The sequence below is a fragment of the Pan troglodytes genome, chromosome 7, assembly GCF_028858775.2.
Source record: "Pan troglodytes isolate AG18354 chromosome 7, NHGRI_mPanTro3-v2.0_pri, whole genome shotgun sequence".
NCBI classification, from domain to species: Eukaryota; Metazoa; Chordata; class Mammalia; order Primates; family Hominidae; genus Pan; species Pan troglodytes.
The window spans coordinates 8,842,079-8,862,108 of NC_072405.2; the positions used below are offsets into that span (position 1 = coordinate 8,842,079).

A 20,030-nucleotide genomic window follows, 5' to 3' on the forward strand; every position below is an offset into this window, starting at 1 on the left:
AAAGATAAGTAACAATTTCTGGTAATAACAGCAGCGAGAAACTTCACTTTTCTCCTTCCCTGGGCCTCCTTGGGTGGCTGCCAGCCCGGCGGATGCCCCCGGCTGTGCTCAGTGGCCCCATGGCATGTCGGACTCCACCCTGTGCTGGCTGCTGTCTCCATCGCACGCCTAGTCCCCGGTGCCACCACCAGTGTGTGGGTTTGGTGCAGAACTAGTGTTAAGATTGTTCTTTTTTGCCTTGATAGAATTCGTTGTGACTCATAGGAAAACAAATGTATAGAATAGTTTATATTCATTACAAACTGGAAACATTTGATCATTTGTGCAGTGTCCTTTCCAGATTTTAAAAAAAGGTTTAAAAAGATAAGCACACTGTTGAATTCCATGACTGCTAATATTCCTATAAACATGTCAAAGTTGGTAGGCAAGACGCAGAACCACATTTTTTTTTTCTCACTCTAAGTTCTGGGATATGTGTGCAGAATGTGCAGGTTTGTTCCATAGGTATACCTGTGCCATGGTGGGCTGCTGCACCTAGCAACCCGTCATCTAGGTTTTAAGCCCCGCGTGCGTTAGGTATTTGTCTTAATGCTCTCCCTCCCCTCACCCCCCGCCCCGCGAGAGGCCCCGGTGTGTAATGCGCCCCTCCCTGTGTCCATGTGATCTCATTGCAGAACCACATTTAATTCTGAGAAAGAGTGTTTCAAGTTCACGTTTGCCCCTTCAGCAAACGTCAGCGTGTCGAATGTGAACGAAAGCTGGGAAACAAAAGGCCCTGCATAAAACCAAGGTGACAGAAATGTCCTTTTGTTGCTGCCTGTTAACATTTATCCTGTGATTGGCAGCAGTGCGTCATTTTTTGCTGGCCGTTGTTGTTGATTTGTGCCACATACCCTCCCTTTGACCTCCTCGTGCTTGTCTGAAACCTTAACTGGGAGAAGAGGTAGCTCAACTCCCTTTTTTTAAAGACTACTTTTTAAGAGAAATTTTAGGGTCGCAGCAAAATTGAGCAGAAAGTACAGAGGTTTCCCATCTACCCCTCCCCTAACATGCACAGCCCCCTCCCCCCACATCTCCACCAGAGTGCATTTGTGACAACCAGGAGCCTGCGTGGCCACGCAGCCACTGCCCAGCGGCCACAGTCGCAGGAGGGCGTACCCTTGTGCTTTGCATTCGGTGGGTTTGGATGAACGTTTAGTGACATGGACCCACCATGATAGTGTCATGCATCTTTGCTGCCCTAAAATCAGGTTCCTTTGTCAGTGTGAGAGAGACTCGATCCTGCCGTGTGAGTTGATGCCATGGGTGCAGTATTCGGCACCACAGAACTCCTGCACATTGGAAACTGGGAGACTGGTGTTTTGAAGAAAGTAGCTGGACCCATCTGTGCATGGGTTCATCTCTCTGACTCAACTTGAGAAGGACAGTCTATCATCATCTTGAGCATCGTTCCAAGTGCACAGTATTTCTGAGATTGTGATATGTTCATATTTAGCGTGTCCTTTATTGTACAGTGCTATTTTTTCAATTTTGTTTTTGCAAAGGAAGCTGTTCAGATGTTCAGCCAAGTTGTGACTCACTCAGCTCATCATCCCTTCCCAAGAACTGACTTTATTTTTCCCCAGGATGACAGATGCCACTGCCTCCTTTCCATTGTCAGCTGGCGGGTGACGCGACTGTTGTTGCACTGGGAGTGTCCACGTGGTAACTGCCCACCTCTCCCCTGTTGCTTGTAGGACATGCTGAAGAACACCTCCAAAGGCCACCCCGACAGGCTGCCTCTTCAGATGGCCCTGACAGAGCTTGAAACACTAGCAGAGAAGTTAAATGAAAGGAAGAGAGATGCTGATCAACGCTGTGAAGTGAAGCAAATAGCCAAAGCCATAAACGAAAGATACCTGAACAAGGTTGAGAGAGGTTTTCTTCAACTCTATTCCAAAATTATTTTTGCTTTGTGCTAATAAGCTGTCGTTGTCCAGCAATACTAATCTTTTGGATCGTTTGGAGTAATTCCCTTCGCCCAGAGTTCTTAACCGGGGTGGATGGAGGCCTTCGGGAGAGTCACACCAATGTGGAAATTGTATGTAAAACCTTAACAGCCTGTCTGCATTTTCTTAGGAAAGAGATTCATACATTCATTAGACCCTCAAATGGATCCAGGACCTCCCAAGGGGTTAAGAGCAACTCCTTTAGCTTAATTTTCCTTTCAAAATAACTGTATTTAATTTCAGATAGTAATAGTTAAAGCTGAAAATATTTACAGGCTAGGCACAGTGGCTCACACCTGTAAGCCCAGCACTTTTGGAGGCTGAGGTGGGAAGATCGCTGGAACCCAGGAGTTCGAGACCAGCCTGGGCGTGATAGTGAGAACCCATATCTAAAAAAAGAAAAAAAAATTTAGCTGGGTACAGTGGCATGCACCTATATAGTCTGAGCTACGTGGGAGGCTGAGGCCAGAGGATTGCTTGAGCCTGGGGGGTCCAGGCTGTGGTGAGCTGTTACTGAGCTGCTGCACTCTAGCCTGGGTGATGGAGCAAAACCCTGTTTCAAAAAAAAAAAAAAAAAAAATTCACAAACATTTTTTGTCTTCACCTATGCATGGGCTAAGCTGCATTGAGCGTGAAAAGAGATGCAGTACCCAGAGGGCGGCAGTTCATTTGCCAGGCTACATTTCAGCTTGATGCTTACATAACTACTTGTCTGCAGCAGTACTCTGAATTTATGTGGGCTTTCCCGTATTCATTGAAGGCCCTGGCTCACAGGGAGATGGTAATTTGTATGAACTGTGTTAAGTTATTGCATTTAATATTCATTATTGCTAAAAATCATTATTGTTACAAATCATTGTTTTGTCATTAGGAGTAGTTTCTTACGTTACAATGACATTCAGTAATTTAACTGTGCGAACTTTATGGTAATACACTTTAAGCCACATATTTTCCCCATTTCTCCAAGTGGTTTATGTAGGAACGTTTATAAGCAGCAAATTGTATTCAGTTATATTCTTGACATGGTTGATGTTATTTAAAATCATGCTCCCTGTGGCACTTGAACCTCCGAATACACATGGGGCACGGAGCAAGCCCAGAGGCCCAGGAAGAGGGGATGATGCTTCGCACTGAATGTCACCCACATGCCTCATCGTTCCCGTGCGCTTGGCAAGGACAGTCAGGGAGGCGGGTGTCTCGCTGGTTGCTCAGAGCTGGGCAGCAGCGTAGATTTAGAATCAAAAGACAGCACAGACCACTGGGGCTGAGGACTCTGTTTTTCTTGTGGGCTGAGTTGTTATAAGTATTGGCCGGGTGCAGTGGCTCACGCCTGTAATCCCAGCTCTTTGGGAGGCTGAGGTGGGTGGATCACGTGAGGTCAGGAGTTCCGGACCAGCCTAACCAACATGACAAAACCCCATCGCTACTAAAAATACAAAAAGAAACAAATTAGCTGGGTGTGGTGGTGCACACCTGTGGTCCCAGCTACTCGAGAGGCTGAGGCACGAGAATCAATTGAACCCAGGAGGTGGAGGTTGCAGTGAGTTGAGATTGTGCCACTGCACTCCAGCCTGGGTAACAGAGCGAGGCTTGGTCTCAGAACAAACAAACAAAAAAGGTAGTATGACTTCTACATCGCATACCATTGTCTTGGTTCATACAAAGCGTCTTTCTGAAGAACTGATGGTTTTGGTTTGGCTCAGTGAAGTAAAATATGGCCTACCTTAAGAAGTTAAGATAGTCATTTAACTATGCTTAATTAGGTTTACTTGGGGAACAGTAAAATTACAAAACAATTCCTTCCATTCCTCACCATTCCTGGTTAATGTAGTGTTTAAATCGCGGGAGGGCCAACTGCGGTGAAAGTCTGCGAGGAAGGAGGCGGATGTTCAGCGCATTCACGGGGAACATAGGAATGATTTCCGTAAAGCGCTTAGTTTGGAAAAGTCACCCTCAGACTCCATACCAGACTTTTCCTCATCTTTTTCTTTTCCGGGTAAACTCAACTGTGGTCCCTGCGCTGTGTTTTGAATGTCCAGCTTCTCAGCAGTGGAAGCCGATACCTCATTCGATCAGATGATATGATAGAAACAGTTTACAACGACAGAGGAGAGATTGTTAAAACCAAAGAACGCCGAGTCTTCATGTTAAATGATGTGTTAATGTGTGCCACCGTCAGCTCACGGTAAGTGCATTAATTCTCTATAGTAGTCCTACCATCATCACATGTTACCTTTGCCTAAGGGCACATGAATGACTTTGTTAATTCTGTCACTCAGACTGAACTGGTCTTTTGTGCCAAAGCTCTGTCCTGTGACTAAGGGAACCCTTATAATAAGCAAGCTTATTTTTAAATAGATTCAGTGTAAGTCACCAAGTCACTGTTAGTAGAAGTACGTAGAGGTTTATATACTCTTTAAACAGGGCTGATGGCGGAACTAGAAACTCAATTGAATTTCTTCATAACCCTCCTAAATCAAGAGTTCTTTTTCTTATGGTTTAAATTCTCTCTTTACCTGCTTCTCTATAAATATATTTTTGATAAATGTTTAAATATAATAAAGTTGGGTGTATTCATATTTATTGTAAACCAAGAAAATGAGTTATTTTCACTTAAAATAGTTTTACATCAGAATCGTTCTCCAACGCGTGGAATATTGTAGTGAGATGAGGATATGTGAGAAACTAAAAGGTCTTCAAATATAGGTAGATGATAAGGGAACTGATATAAAGTGAACTATAACACTCCCGGTGCTGTAGAAAATAATGCGAGCAAACGTGGTGCCAATTCCTCATGTCTTGCAAGAGTCAAGTGTTGAATCTTCCAGAGTTTTGAGAGCCAGTTGCTAAACATTTGGTAGCTTGAAGTCATCCACACGGGAACATTTACACCATGGAATTTGCCCAACACGATGTGTTAGGAGCCTGTCCTCCCAGTGAGAGCCAGCTGTTAAACATTTGCCAGCACACGACTAAACATGCCCTATTTTTCATGCCCGTCACCCCCATTTTCCAGCGGCCAGATATATCTGCCTGCCCTCCTCACCTTGCCTTAGAGACCCAGGCAGCTAGGGTGTGCAGGTCAGCGCTCAGGAGTCGGACTCCTTAGGGTGAACTCCAGATCCACCTTCTCTGAACTCTGAAAATTACCCGCTCTGACTTTGCCTCGGACTCCTCATCCGTGCAATAGGGTTGATCATAAAAATAATGAGGCCAGTGGTACGCTCTTGTGGGTCTCTTCAGGGATCAAGGCGAGAACGTTCATAAAGCTGCTGCAGGGCACCTGGCACACGGCACTGCCTGCGAGCGACAGGTTTTCATTGTTGCTTTTCATCATCGTCACTTACTTTGTGGCAGCTACAAAATAAGTCCAAAAAATATATGAGTCTTTAATGATACTCCTTCTTGTAAGAGAAAGAACCCTGTTCATTTGACTCATACCCCATGGCTTGGCCTTCACTGTGGACGCCTGGCGACAGCCGCAGGCCACCTGCCTTCTGTGTGCAGAAGCGAAGCCCACTGCACCCTGCGTTGGAAAGGAGCTGACGGAGTGAGGCCGTGGGAGGTCGCAGCTGGAGAACTCCAGGTGTGGGCCGCTCTAGAGGATGCTTAGAATTGCGAGGATGCAGAGTAAGGTGTCTCCACCCCTGTTTCCCTGGTGTTACGAGGTGCTTCCCACAGTGTGGAGACTAATGGTGTTTATCACTTAACAGTATGGCTTCCAAATTTAACTGTCCCAGAACCCCCCTCTCCATGTAACACCTGGAAAGTTAGTTTTCAGTGAAGTGGCCCCAGTGTGGCTGAATCCACCCAGCTCCTCACCTGCAAGTTGGCCCACACGATGTGTCAAGTTGGGGACATTAATGCTTGTTCCACCTGCCCTGAGAGACAAGATCATAGAAGTGAAATGACCTTGTAAACAGCAAAGTCCTAAGCAAATATAATGGTCCTTGTTGAGTCTTTCCCGCATTCATCACTGATGTTTGTCTGATGCTCACTGCTGCTCCAGAACCCCTCAGGCTGCTGTTGGGGAGTGCCAGGACACACTTGACTCTTGGGCAGTTTTAAGTAGGTTTAAAATTCTCCCGCTGCCAGACATGGTGTACTTTAAAGATGAATTAAAATGGATACTTCAGAAGTAACTCAGCTGTGCTTACTGCTAGAGGATTCCTTAAAATAACGCCCCTGCCTTTCCCACGATGCCAGGGCTTGAATTTCTTTTTTTGCGAAGTGTAGTGGTGAGTCGCAATTCCTTTCCCATGGACATGTTGTCAGTGTGAGATTTTCAGCGACAGTGCCCGAAGGTGATGAGATGAGAATGCATTCTGGTTCAAATAGCTCCCAAGGACCCCTTGGTCGGCCCTGTGAACATTAAGATTCTAAACCTCCTCTGTAGGGATGGAGATTTTTACATTCAAAGAGGAGGAATAGGAATTTTGGTGAGAACTCGTGGGCATTTCTGTTTTTCTAAATTGGAGGCACAGTCTAATTCACGGAACACAACCCATCTTTCCTCTTACTGTGTCTGAATTGTTCTTCCTCCTTTCCCTTCCTGTATGGACTGGATGTCCTCATGGAGGGCAGAGTGCTCTGGTCTAAGAGGGAACTGGAGAGCTTGGGTGCAGACGGGCTCCCAGCCAGTCAGGTGCTCAGTCCAATGCATAGCACCCAGCATTTTGGTTATTCCTACCCACACTTTGATTTTTTTTTTTTTTTTTTTTTTTTGAGACAGAGTCTCGCTCTGTCACCCAGGCTGGAGTGCTGTGCCTCGATCTCGGCTCGCTGCAAGCTCTGCCTCCCGGGTTCATGCCATTCTTCTGCCTCAGCCTCCCAAGTAGCTGGGACTACAGGCGCCCGCCACCATGCCCGGCTAATTTTTTGTATTTTTAGTAGAGACGGGGTTTCACCGTGTTAGCCAGGATGGTCTCAATCTCCTGACCTTGTGATCTGCCCGCCTTGGCCTCCCAAAGTGCTGGGATTACAGGCGTGAGCCACCGCGCCCAGCCCACACTTTGATTTTTAACAGCAATATTTTGAAGAAAAGCAAAACGTGATGATCACTAAGTGAGAATAATGGTTGATTCTGGAGGGGGATTTCCTGGGGCTGCGGGGATGCTGGCGATGTCACAGCCTTGGCCTTGGTGTCAGCTACACAGATGTTGACGCAGGCCGTTTCCACTAGACTGTACATATGTGTTTTGTGTTTCTTCACGTATATGTTCTATTTATGATAAAAGAAGAAAATAATCTGTATAAGTCATAGGGTTTTTTTCTGTTCAATTTCTGTATACTTGATAAATATTTTAGTCATGGAGTGTAATGGTATGATTTGATTCTATTAAAGTGGTTACAGTGTAGCCATAAAAGAATAAAGCAGCAATTTGAGAGTTAACTCTTATAAAACCGCCAGAGAATATCTCTATCCACATAGGAGACTTTTCCTGGTAATCGAGCACCTTTGCTCAGAGTCATCAGCAAGCACCGAGCTGCTTCCTGTTAAGCCTTTACGGAAAACCTCGGAGCTTCCGGGAGATCCGTCCCCTGTGCGGCTCTTCCCTGCTACTCTCTCTCATCCACTTCGAGGCCTCTTTATGGCAGCGAGTGGGGACTCTGTAAGAAACTCAGAAGCACAATTACTATTGTGAGAAAGTCTGAAGAGTTACAATTCAGCAATGGAGTTTCTCACTTGAACATCTGAGGGACGAACATTACCATAACATGTTCATGTAATTATTCTTAAAACAAGGATCTTTTGGTCGTTTCAGCCCCTCTCATGACAGCCGTGTGATGAGCAGCCAGAGGTACTTGCTGAAGTGGAGCGTTCCACTGGGACACGTGGACGCCATCGAGTATGGCAGCAGCCCAGGCACGGGCGAGCACAGCAGGCACCTTGCCATTCACCCGCCGGAGAGCCTGGCCGTGGTTGCTAACGCGAAACCAAGTAAGTGAGGCTTTCTCTCACGTTCGTGCCGTGGGGCCAGCGTAACTCTCACGTTCATGCTAGCCGTGGGGCCACCGTAAACTCCGACATCACCAGGTTCAGGGTTTAACACGGTAAATCTGACGCTTTCTCTCAGGATCGTGCTAGCCATGGGGCCAGTGTAAACTCCGACGTCAGCAGGCTCAGGGTTTAACATGGTAAACCTGATGCTTTCTCTCACGTTCTTGCTAGCCGTGGGGCCAGTGTAAACTCCGACATCAGCAGGCTCAGGGTTTAACATGGCAAGTCTGCAGAGGTGATCCAGTCTCTAGAATCTGTATGCTGTCTGACTAACATGGCCAAGTCGGCTGCTCATCACTGACTTGTCCCACGTGCGGCTGGGGCTCCTTCGGGTTCGGGCCGTGCACCTGGCCAGTCAGAAGTGGATTCCGTTTTCCCAGTCCAGTGAGCTCAGTTTTGCATTTCCAGTTAACCAGATCAGGACTTCAGTGCTGGTCTCTTGAGTGTGTGGAGCCGGCGTGCAGGAAGTCATAGAGCTTGAGGCGGTGGTGGTTCCAGCTCGGCTCTTTGCTCACCTGCTCGCACTGCCGGGCAGCGTTGTGATGTCTTTACTCAGTTTCCCCATGGAGGCAGTGCTTGTCCATGAACTTCCCAAGGTGAAATGAGAGGAGTCAGAATTCTTTGGCAATGTCTTAGCATTGCACATGATTTATGATTATTATTACCTAACATTGTTCAGACTGCAGATTTTAATCTTAGTGTAAAAATCATTACCTTCTCTTCATTATTAAAAAAAAAAAATCCAAAGAACGACTGGCTAAGTTTTCTTCACTTTTTGGGCTCTACCCCTGAATTGTAGAACAATTTAAAAAACACGATGCATGGGAACTTTCAGTTAACCTTTCATAGGTTAAATATGCATGAATTTTTCGGATTATTTTGTTTCTGACATGTTCAGAAGCAAGGAAACCACTTGAGAACGTTTAACCTTTTCTGATTGAATTTGCATGTTCACCTGGATTTGCAGAACATGATGTAAGGAGTATTAGGTCTAATTCGCTTTGGGACCGGTTTTATTTTTCTCATTCCCCTGATGTTAATAGTCATTCTGTCTGGTAATCTGCCTAGTAGGCTAATTCGTCAAGCATATTATTACAATTTGTAATCTCTTAAATTTCTGACTCTTAAATCCTCGTCCTATTTAAAGTGGTACGCGTCTGTATCAAACCCTCTCCACAAATAACTGAAGTACCAAAACCCAGATTTCCCAAAAGAGCTGTTCTAGGGGGTGGTATGGAGAGCGAGAGGGAGGAACCGGGAGAGAGGGGACATGGGGACAGAGAAACGATTTCTGACATGATTCATTAACATTTTATTCAAGAGCAAATTGGATGCCTTGTTAAAGATTTTTAAAAATCTCTTTAAATTATTTGGAAACATTGATTGGCAATCAAATTTATGTTGTGGTTTTGTGAACAAAAACACCTTTATGTATTTTATAATGCTAGCAATCTTAGAATTTATTCATAATCGAGATGGCCTTATTGTATTTAAATAGCTAAAGGTATTTAAATAGCTAAAGGTGACTTTGATCCATAAAATAGTATGTATTCCATGCAATGTTATATTTTCTTATTCATCTTTTTATTTATGAGTTATCCAGTTTTCCATGGGACATCTTTTTGCCCAATGCCTTAAACAGAGAGCTTAAATGATAAACTTGTTTTGCCATCAATAGTGTTTTGTTCTTCTAGATTAAAAAAAATCTTTTAAAACAAATTATTTAAAATGTGCTAATTCTGTGTGTGTCTGAAGATAGAACTCAAGTCAGAATTCTTTGGGGCTTTTTTCCGGCATCAGGTAAGAGCATGGTGCTGTCTTGCATTTACAGAGAAGGTGTAAGTGGGCACCGTGCTTGGTGCTGGGACTGGCAGGGCTTCTATCCTGACACGTCTGGATTCATCCAGGGTGGACTGACAGTCTCTTGTTAGCATTGATCGTGAGTGGGTCTATGTGTTATCACATCCATCATGTGGATCCCATGAGTGCCACACTGCAGCCGGTGAATGACGTCCCTTCACTCTGCTCATCTCAGCTCACTCCTTACCGTTTATGCTGACAAAACCCAAGTACATCCGTGAACCACATCTCCATGGGGCTGCCTCTAATACCTCCCTCAGAGTTTTCATCAAATGACTTCAAATTCACTCTCAGTGTTTGTTTCTTGTGGTTCTCTTGGTTTGTCACTTCTAAATTATATCGAGAAGCTAAGTCAGAAATTCTCATTCTCCGTTGATAGTCATAGGACTTCTGCTGCTTGAATGACTGTTCTAAAATTCAGTGTTGGAAACGTTGGTGTGTTACTTGATATTCACAGAGTGTAGGCAGCACTGCCCAGCAACCTCTGCTTGCAGAGCGGGCAGCGTGGTAACCACCCAAGACCAGTGAGCAGCTGCAGCAGGGAGCTCCCTGTCCCTGCAAAAGCGCCGTGTCGATTGTGTGTTTGCCGTGTGGTGTTAGACTCAGCAGGAAGCTCGCTGTCCCCGCAGAAGCGCCATGTGGATTGCGCGTTTGCCGTGCGGTATTAGATTCAGTAGGAAGCTCGCCGTCCCTGCAAAGGCGCTGTGTGGATTGTGCATTTGCTGTGTGGTGTTAGACCTCAGAAGGGAGCTCGCCGTCCCTGCAAAAGTGCTGTGTGGATCGTGTGGGTTGAGTGTTTGCCGTGCGGTGTTAGACTCAGTAGGGAGCTCCCCATCCCTGCAAAAGCACCGTGTGGATTGTGGGTTTGCTCTGCAGTGTTCAACTCAGCAGAGAGCTCCCGTCCCTGCAAAGGCGCCATATGTATTGTGCTTTGCTGTGCGGTGTTCGACTTAGCAGAGAGCTCGCCGTCCCCACAAAAGCGCTGTGTGGATTGTGAGTTTGCTCTGCGATGTTAGATTCAGCAGGGAGCTCCCTGTCCCTGCAAAAGCGCCATGTGGATCGCGGGTTTGCTCTGTGGTGTTCGACACCCGGAGTTATGATGTGACACTTTCCTCTCTTGCAGAGGCTGCAAGCTGGTGACCATGGGTCCCCTGGTCCATGGATTGGTTTAAGCTCCCAAACTCCCTGATGCTGTTTTGAAAAATGTCGTGTCCCCTATGGATCCATGGATTGGTTTAAGCTCGCAAACTCCCTGATGCTATTTTGAAAAATGTTGTGTAGTTTTCTGGGGTGATTTTAAAGGTTTTGCCAGCCTCCCCGATTGCGACTGGTGGCGGGGAGGAGGAAGATCAAGCGTGAGCCATCAGTTGCGCTGGCCTGGTGCAGCATCTTTGTTGGTGCACTCCACCCGGCCGCTGTTCCTTCTCACTTTGCGCTCCATCCTGTCTGGCAGGTGGATTTATGAGAAAGTAATGTTCGCTGTTGCCATTCTGTCGGGGGGTTTGTTCATGCAGGATCTTTATAACCTCAATTCATTTCCAGCAAATGGACTGTCAAGCGCTCCTAGTTCTCGAGGTCTGGTGCTGAGTAGGAGTTGTGGGGGTGGGTGGGGAGGTGTCGCATAGCCCCACTGTTGGGAGCCTTTAGAACGGGAGGAGAGGTGAGATCAGTTGCTCTAGCCGGGCTCTGGACTTCAAGGGTGTTTCAGAAGAATGGCCACTGGAGAGCTGTTACCGCCCATCCTTCCCAGGGAGAAGTTCTTCGTGTGTGTGTGTGCACTTTTATTCAACTGGTCTCAAGTCAGTGTACAGGTGAAGTTCTTAAAATGTTTAGAGAAATGTGAGTACAACTTGAATCTACTTGAAAGGAAACACTCCTTCAGATGTGCAAATACTTATCATTTACTTTTGTAAAAATCAGTCACATTACTTTGTAGTTAGTTATTTAATCCTTAAAAATGAATGAAGGTAAAAAGCATCTCTGTTCTTCGCTGTAAGGTCAGCTTTTAACGGAACAGGATTGGCCTCTGATGTTTCTGGCTTTGCTTGTTATTGGACCAGCATCTACCTGGTCCAATACCAGCGTCCCGTCCCTGCACTGGCAGCTTGCCTAGAAGGGGCCTTGCAGCTTCCAGAAGGCCGCTGCCTCCCTGTGTGTTCTCAGAACTTTGCAGCAAGAGGGGAAGTCCACTCAGACCGCCCTGCTCTGGCCCATTCCGCTTTCTGTCCCGGAAGCGTGTCCTGAGTGCCAGGAGTGCTTCTGTACGGTTGGGCTGGATATGGCGGTTGGTACAGGAGGATTTGTAACAAGACACAGTCATTATGAACAGGTAGCTGGAGGAGCTGCCAGCAAGCTTGTACCGTGAGGAGGATGGGAGACAGCTCCTGAAACCTCAGGGTCCCTGCTGAGCATAGAGAGGGGAACTTCCAGGCAAACGCGGAAAGGGTCGTGGGTGAGGTCACAGTGTTGAGGGAGCTCCCAGAAAACATAGTACCTCCCCCACAAAATTCACACGGTTTTAAAAAACAAAGCAAAACACTACTAGGAAAGAACCAGCACCAAGGAGGGAGGAAGGCGGGCATGACTTACAGTCTTTAAATAGAAGTGAGCCCGGCCGAAGGAAGCTTGAACAACTGAATATACACCTGACTGATCCTCCTGAAGTAGAAGGCAGCAAGAGAAGCGGAGCTGTATTTTTAAAACGTGAAATGGTTCCTCATGAGGCTCCCCTGAGCTGCATCCTCCAGGGATGTGTGGCCAAGTGGCTGTTCTGTGGAGGAAGGGAGGGGTCTGAGCAGCGCGTCCAGCCACAGCCCTGAGGGTTCTGGACACAGTGACCGATGTGGGACCCCAGGAGTGAAGGGTTAGCCCCGATTTCTCTCCCTGGCCCCTGCCCGATGCACTGCATGGCCTCGCCTGTAGGCAGGGACAGTGCCTGGTCTCCAACGTGTCCTCTCCAGAGTAAGGTACTTCTGGGCGGGAAGGGTCACCGTTCTTGCTCCTTATGCCTGTAAGAGTGAACTTCGTTTTGAAGGTGAGAGGACAGGCGCAGCGGAAGCCCACCATGGCAAAGCTGTCATGTTTTGAAATACACAGCAGTCGAAATGAAGGAAACAGAACAAAATGCCTCTGTGCTCCATTGCTGTGGGAAGGGCTGCTTCTGCGTCATCTGAACGTTGTACCGTAAAACAGCACGTGTGTGCGTGTGGGAGATGAGGCCAGGACTCGGCGCTGGTTTTCATGTATGGCGTGTGGATTTGCAGGTCTTTCCCAGGACTCAAAAGTGTCATTATAACCCTTGAATGAGTACTGAGAGCAAACACACCACCTGGCCAAAGGTAGCAGGGAGGTTGGCTTTCCACACTGAATACCGTGGACAGTCCGGAAACAGTCTTCAGTAGCTTTCCTGCAATGTGACACTGAGGTCGGCGTGCCTGTGGAATGTGACACCAACAGATGAGCCCCTCACTGGGGGAGCGGATGCAGCTGCTCATTATTGCGGAGCCGGTGACCTCCTGCCACCACTCTCTGTGTCCTGTGCCCCTGTGTGCTCATGCGGCGTGTTCAATGCAGATGAACGGCCTCCCTTCGTACAGACAACATCTGTATGCCGAGAAAGGCCTTCGAACATACATAGGGAGTAAAACGACAAAGAGATCTCAGAGAGGATGGGCGCTGACTCCGGATGGAAGGCAGAGCGAAAACAGGGTAGGCGTGCCATGGCTTTTCAGGGATTTTTGATGAAAATGGCATCTGAAGTGAATGGAGCAAAACAGTCACATCACAGATTCTGGGCAGTGGGTAAAAATGTGTCCATGAGTTATTCTCTCTACTTTTCTACATTTAAAGAGTATTTCATACTTTCACAAAATGAGAGCCCATTAAGGAAGCCCAGAGCCAGCCTGGGACTTGGGTTCCTGTTAGAATGGCTGTTCCTAGCCCATCCCCAGGCCCAGCCTCTGTCTGGGGGAGGAAACGGGGGCAGCATGGCAGATGGACGGAAAGTGGGAAAGGGTCTTCCAGCATCACACGTGCTTTTAGGACAGTCCCACAGTGGTGGTGATGCCACATGCGTGGCTCTGTTCTCCGTGCAGATGGCTGCCGCCTTCTCCGTCACTGTGTCTGTTTATATCCCCCGTTACCTCAGGGACAGACACTGGTGTGAGTTTTCTGGGTGTTCAGTAACACACCCTTCAAACTCTCTGTCTTTAGGAGCTCAACAGGAGGCAGGGAGAAGTGGTTCCATGCAAAGAGGGATACCCATATTTTCTAAATGTGACATGCACACTAGTCTACGTGGTCTGCTGATGCCAAAATACTCATTCCTAACAGCCTGTATAGCTGACCTGTGAACTTAGACGCCGATGCATCCCTGGAGCTATGACTGTCAGTCAAGTTGACATTCCAGAAACCTTCTATTCAGGGTCACGGCCCTGTCCAGGACCTGACAGGCAGCCTCTCAGGAAAGCTATCATAGCTCCTCAGCCATGGGGATGGGCCAGATGAGTGCCATGCCTGTGTGTCACATGCCAGTCATTCCCATAAGTCTCGTGGAGAAGACTCCCTCAGGAAAGTGCAGCTGGCACATGTCCCTAAGTGTGGACGGCCAGCCACGGAAAGGTGCGCACGCAGGAGGGCCTGTGGACGGGGTCCTGTCTCTGTGCCCTAAGTGCAGACGGCCAGCCACGGAAAGGTGCGCACGCAGGAGGGCCTGTGGACGGGGTCCTGTCTCTGTGGGAATCACACACGTGTGTCCTAGTACACATGGACACATACAAGTTAGGTGTTGAACAAATTAATATTATGTTCTGGGTTTTTGAACCCCATGAAGCTATAGGGATGGTTTTACTTCTTGATTACATATCTGGAATTTGAGACATGACATGTATCTTCGTGACAGTGTGATGTTCACATTATAAAATGCTTGGGTTTTGTTAAAACTCTAAAAGCCAAACTGGATTTTAGTCACGGGGGAAAATGCTTATTGTTCTTCTCTGTTCCGTGCTGTGGTTTCAGCTTTGCACCTGGGAGTCTCCTAGGCCTTGCGTTGGGAGGAGCTGCCGTAACGTGTCCAGAACCACATAGGATTTATTTTGCCTGAGTATAGCTAGGATCACTACTGGTTCATAACCAAGATTTTTCTATACTTTCCATGTTAGAAAACTACTTGCTTATAGAGAAATTCAATTTGTGCCTCTTATCAGACTAGGGACTTATATATGATGCTATTTAAAAATTACCCTCTTTCTCCTGGGAATTAATCCTTGTTCTCTGTTGAAAACACTAAAATGTTTAAAGACAGTAAGAATGACCTGTAATTCTTGTATCTGCAGACTGTATTAACACATGAGTGATTTCTCTCCAGCCTTTTTCTCACACCATTGTCCATATACCACAGTTCTCTATGTGATCCTGTATAGGGAATTTTCATTTAATATTATAGGCTGACCATTTTCTCAGTCATTAAAAATTCTGAATCGAAGTCATTTAAACTGACTACAGGACGTTTCCTCGTGATTGAAACTGAGTTTATTGCATACTGCAAGCTTCTTCAGTTACTGGAGCACTACGAACAGTGACGTGGAGACATCCTCACACATTAGTCTGATAATTTCCTTAGAAGTGGAATTTTCAGGTCAAAGAGTAGAACATTTGTATCCTCTTTTAGACTCTTGATGCATTTTTGCAAGTTGCTTTCCAGGAAGTTTTCCCCAGTTTCCATTTCTACTGGCTATGTCTGACTTTGATTACACAATGAAACTTTTGTGATTTGATTTGTGATAAACAGTTTTGTACATTTGCCTTAATTTAAATTAAAAATTTTTAACGCCTTCTGGCTCTGACGTCTCAGTCTCACATCATGGAGGAGAGGCTTTAAGATGCTGTGAGGGGGCCCCTTGAACCCAGGCATGGAGATTCTCAGGGACCGAGCACACCCCCAGGGGCTTTTCCAGCTGTCCTTGCTATTGATCTGGCCACACAAACCCTTCCTTGTTTGCCGCACAAATTCCGTTTCACTGACAGACCCTGAATTTTCAAACAGATTGCAGGGATTTCCATGGAAACAAGAGAAGCGTCCGTGAGAAAGACTCGGGAAGTGCTTTTGCGGAAGTGCAGCAATTGTGTGTCACTGCAGCGACAAAGAGCTTCGCTCACAGAACTGAAAACTGCAGAAACTGTCAGCTAGAGGGCTGGAAGTCAACTCTAACAAAAATTCTGATTGGCGGGGGTTTCTTTCTTTTTCTTTTCTTTTCTTTGAGATGGAGTCTCCCTCTGTTGCCCAGGCTGGAGTGCAATGGCGTGATCTTGGCTCACTGCAACCTCCACCTCCTGGGTTCAGGTGATTCTCCTGCCTCAGCCTCTCTGAGTAGCTGGAACTACTCAGAGTGTGTACCACCATGCCTGGCTAATTTTTTTTTTTGTATTTTTAGTAGGGATGAGGTTTCACCATGTTGGCCAGGCTGATCTCGAACTCCTGACCTCAGGTGATCCGCGTACCTCGGCCTCCCAAAGTGCTGGGATTACAGGCGTGAGCCACCGCGCCTGAACTGCAGGGGTTTCTTTAATCAATATTGGCCTGAAAATCAACATGAAACAGTTTTTCTGAAACTGAGAATCACATTTGAAAAGCACTGGCCGCACTGTGTGGTTTCTTGTTATTCTTGGGATGTGAGTGCAGATGCTTTCTTTGGCAGCGCACATTGTCCCCATTCATGAGGAAGCCTCAGGTTGCTCTGTGGTGTCATCTGTGCCCTGACGGTGCCCTATTATGAACTGTCTGATGATCCGGCAGACATAAAACGTCAGCACATTTCCATGGTCCGTAAGGTCGAGGAACTCCTCCTCATCTCAGTTCAGAAGGTTCTTTAATACACTAGGGAAAGAGTATTCTCCCTTCCCATGATAGGTTCACATTTGGTGGCAGTGTGTGTGTGTGTGTGTGTGTTATTTTTAAAATGTTTATGTTTTTAGTTCACAAATAATCATATACATGTATGGTTTAAAACATGATGTTTTGAAATATGTATACATTGTGGAATGGCTAAATCAAGCTAACTAGCTTATGCCTTACTTCACACACTTACCATTTGTTCATGGTGAGAACCTTAAAGTCTACTCTTAGTGATTTTCAAGTATACAATACCTTATTAACTACATTAGACGTCTTGAACATATTCCTCCCAATGAACTGAAATCTGTGCACCTGTGAATCCCTGTGACCTATCCCACATGTTCTATGGATGATAGAGCTGCCTCTGTGGGTGATGGAGCTGTTCTGTGGGTGATAGAGCTGTTATGTGGATGATGGAGCTGCTTTGTGGGTGATGGAGCTATTCTGTAAAGTGACGGAGGTGTTCTGTGAGTGATGGAGTTGTTCTGTCAGTGATGGAGCTGTTCCGTGGGTGACGGAGCTGTTCTGTGGGTGATGGAGCTGTTCTGTGGGTGACGGAGCTGTTCTGTGGGTGACGGAGCTGTTCTGTGGGTGACGGAGCTGTTCTGTGGGTGACGGAGCTGTTCTGTGGGTGATGGGGCTGTTCTGTAGAGTGACGGAGCTGTTCCGTGGGTGACGGAGCTGTTCTGTGGGTGACGGAGCTGTTCTGTGGGTGATGGAGCTGTTCTGTAGAGTGATGGAGCTGTTCTGTAGAGTGACGGAGCTGTTCTGTGGGTGACGGAGCTGTTCTGTGAGTGATGGAGCTGTTCCGTGGGTGATGGAGCTGTTCTGTGGGTGACGGAGCTGTTCTGTAGAGTGACGGAGCTGTTCCGTGGGTGACGGAGCTGTTCTGTGGGTGACGGAGCTGTTCTGTGGGTGACGGAGCTGTTCTGTGGGTGATGGAGCTGTTCTGTAGAGTTACGGAGCTGTTCTGTGGGTGATGGAGCTGTTCTGTGGGTGATGGAGCTGTTCTGTGGGTGATGGAGCTGTTCTGTGGGTGATGGAGCTGTTCTGTGAGTGACGGAGCTGTTCTGTGGGTGACAGAGCTGTTCTGTGGGTGACGGAGCTGTTCTGTGAGTGATGGAGCTGTTCCGTGAGTGATGGAGCTGTTCTGTGGGTGATGGAGCTGTTCTGTGGGTGATGGAGCTGTTCTGTGTGCCCCGGAGTTCTCCCTCAGGCTTACTGCGGAGATGTGTGAAAATATATAGAGCCGCACACCAAAAATAGAAGGGTCAATTTCATTGGATGATAATTGTGAAGATCATATTTTAAAAGAAGTCAACTAATTAATAAAGTAAACATTGCACTTATAATTTGGTTTACTCATTTATTTATTAATTTTGATACAAAGCCTTGTTTGGATACCCAGGCTGGAGTGCAGTGGCACAATTATAACTCACTGCAGCCTTGACTTCCTTGGCTCGAGCGATCTTCCTACATCAGCCTCCCAAGTATTTGGGACTACAGGCGCACACCACAATGCCTGGCTAATTTTTTTTTTAAACTCTTATGTTTTTGGTTTTTAAAACTATGTTGCCCAGGCTGGTTTTGAATTCTTGGCCTTTAGCAGTCCTCTCACCTTGTCGTCCCAAAGTGCTGACATTATAGGCATCAGTTACCACACCCAGCCTATACTTGTTTTACAAGGTTGTGTTTATAGAGTTTATCATCAAAGTTTACGAATGAAAGCAAATATGTGTGTTATGAAACATTTTAAATTATAAGCATTCTGTAAGGATAAATAAAGTTGCTATGTGTAACTACTGGATCAGTTTGCTCTTTCGTTTTTTTGTTTTGTTTTGTTTTTTGTTTTTTTTTGATGGAGTTTAGCTCTTGTTGCCCAGGCTGGAGTGCAATGGCATGATCTTGGCTCACCACGACCTCCGCCTTCCAGCTTCAAGCAGTTCTCCTGCCTCAGCCTCCCGAGTAGGTGGGATTACAGCATGCGCCATCATGCCCAGCTAATTTTGTATTTTTAGTAGAGACGGGGTTTCTCCTTGTTGATCAGGCTGGCCTCGAACTCTCGACCTCAGGTGATCCTCCTGCCTTGGTCTCCCAAAGCACTGGGATTACAGGAGTGAGCCACTGTGCCTGGCCGCTCCCTTTTTTACGAAACTTCATGATACTTCACATGCAGTTAGTAATTGAATTTGTCTAGATAGTTGATACAAATCAGGCCTACCATGTTCATAAATACCATGTAATCATGTCTTCAACATAAAGTGCCTGCAAAATTATAAATGGTTATGCTACTCCTCAGTTATATAGTAAATATTTTTAGATACCTATATCTGAAATCTTTTTATTGGAAATATGTAGGTTCTTTCAGTTTTGACATATGTATGTATTATATATGTTAAATACACTAAAAGAACAAGCTGCATAATTTGTGGGAGGTAGCATAGAAGGAAAATGCAGAGTCCTTTCCTCAAAATTATTAAGAATTTCAGGATGTCCAGGCCAGGCACGGTGGCTCACGCCTCTAATCCCAGCACTTGGGAGGCCGAGGCGGGTGGATCACCTGAGGTCAGGAGTTCGAGACCAGCCTTGCCAACATGGTGAACCCTCTACTAAACCTCTACTAAAAATACAAAAATTAGCTGGGCATGGTGGCAGGTGCCTGTAGTCCCAGCTTACTCGGGAGGCTGAGGCAGGAGAATCGTTTGAACCCGGGAGGCAGAGGTTGCAGTGAGCTGAGATCGTGCCATCGCACTGCAGCCTGGGGGACAAGAGCGACACTTCGTCTCAAAAAAAAAGAAAAAAGAAAAAAAAGAATTTCAGGAGGTCCACATCCGAGCCTGAGACCAAGTTCTGGGCCCTGTAAGCTCAGGTCCGTGCGATTCTACAGACCCATGGCCGGGAAGCCTGTCCTGCTCAAACACAAGGCACTTTACTCAACTTAAATGAATTTCTTCTCCTTGGGTTTGAATTTTGGCTCCTTCTCTTACTGGTTTTTTGACCTTAGACAATTTATTTCTATGAGAAGTGGAAAAGAAGGAGCGTATTACTGCATATTGCTTAAAGTACAGACACTCAGGCTAATTCTGAGATCAAATCCTTCTCATCTGTCATCAGTCAGATGGGGAGATGGGGGAATCTGTCCTCTGAGCCTGTGGGCCCGTCGTGGGATTTAGTGAGGAAGTATTTGAACATTACTTCCTGTAGTACACAGGAAGCCCTCTGTGAGGGGTAGAGCAATTCTCACTTGGGCAAATAGACCCCGGGACACGCGTCATTCCTCTAACCCAAG

The 20,030-nt window shown here is 46.5% G+C and overlaps 1 protein-coding gene across 10 annotated transcripts in view; it reads left to right on the forward strand.

Moving 5' to 3' along the window:
- ARHGEF10 (Rho guanine nucleotide exchange factor 10) overlaps positions 1 to 20,030 on the forward strand; it is a 146,659-nt gene that overhangs the window by 87,827 nt on the left and 38,802 nt on the right. For all 10 annotated transcript variants that reach the window (XM_016959043.4, XM_016959045.4, XM_016959048.4 and 7 more), the window contains 3 exons: positions 1,737 to 1,907; positions 4,028 to 4,173; positions 7,754 to 7,929. In XM_016959043.4, the coding sequence (XP_016814532.4) occupies positions 1,737 to 1,907; positions 4,028 to 4,173; positions 7,754 to 7,929 (493 nt within the window). The remainder of the gene's footprint in view (positions 1 to 1,736; positions 1,908 to 4,027; positions 4,174 to 7,753; positions 7,930 to 20,030) is intronic.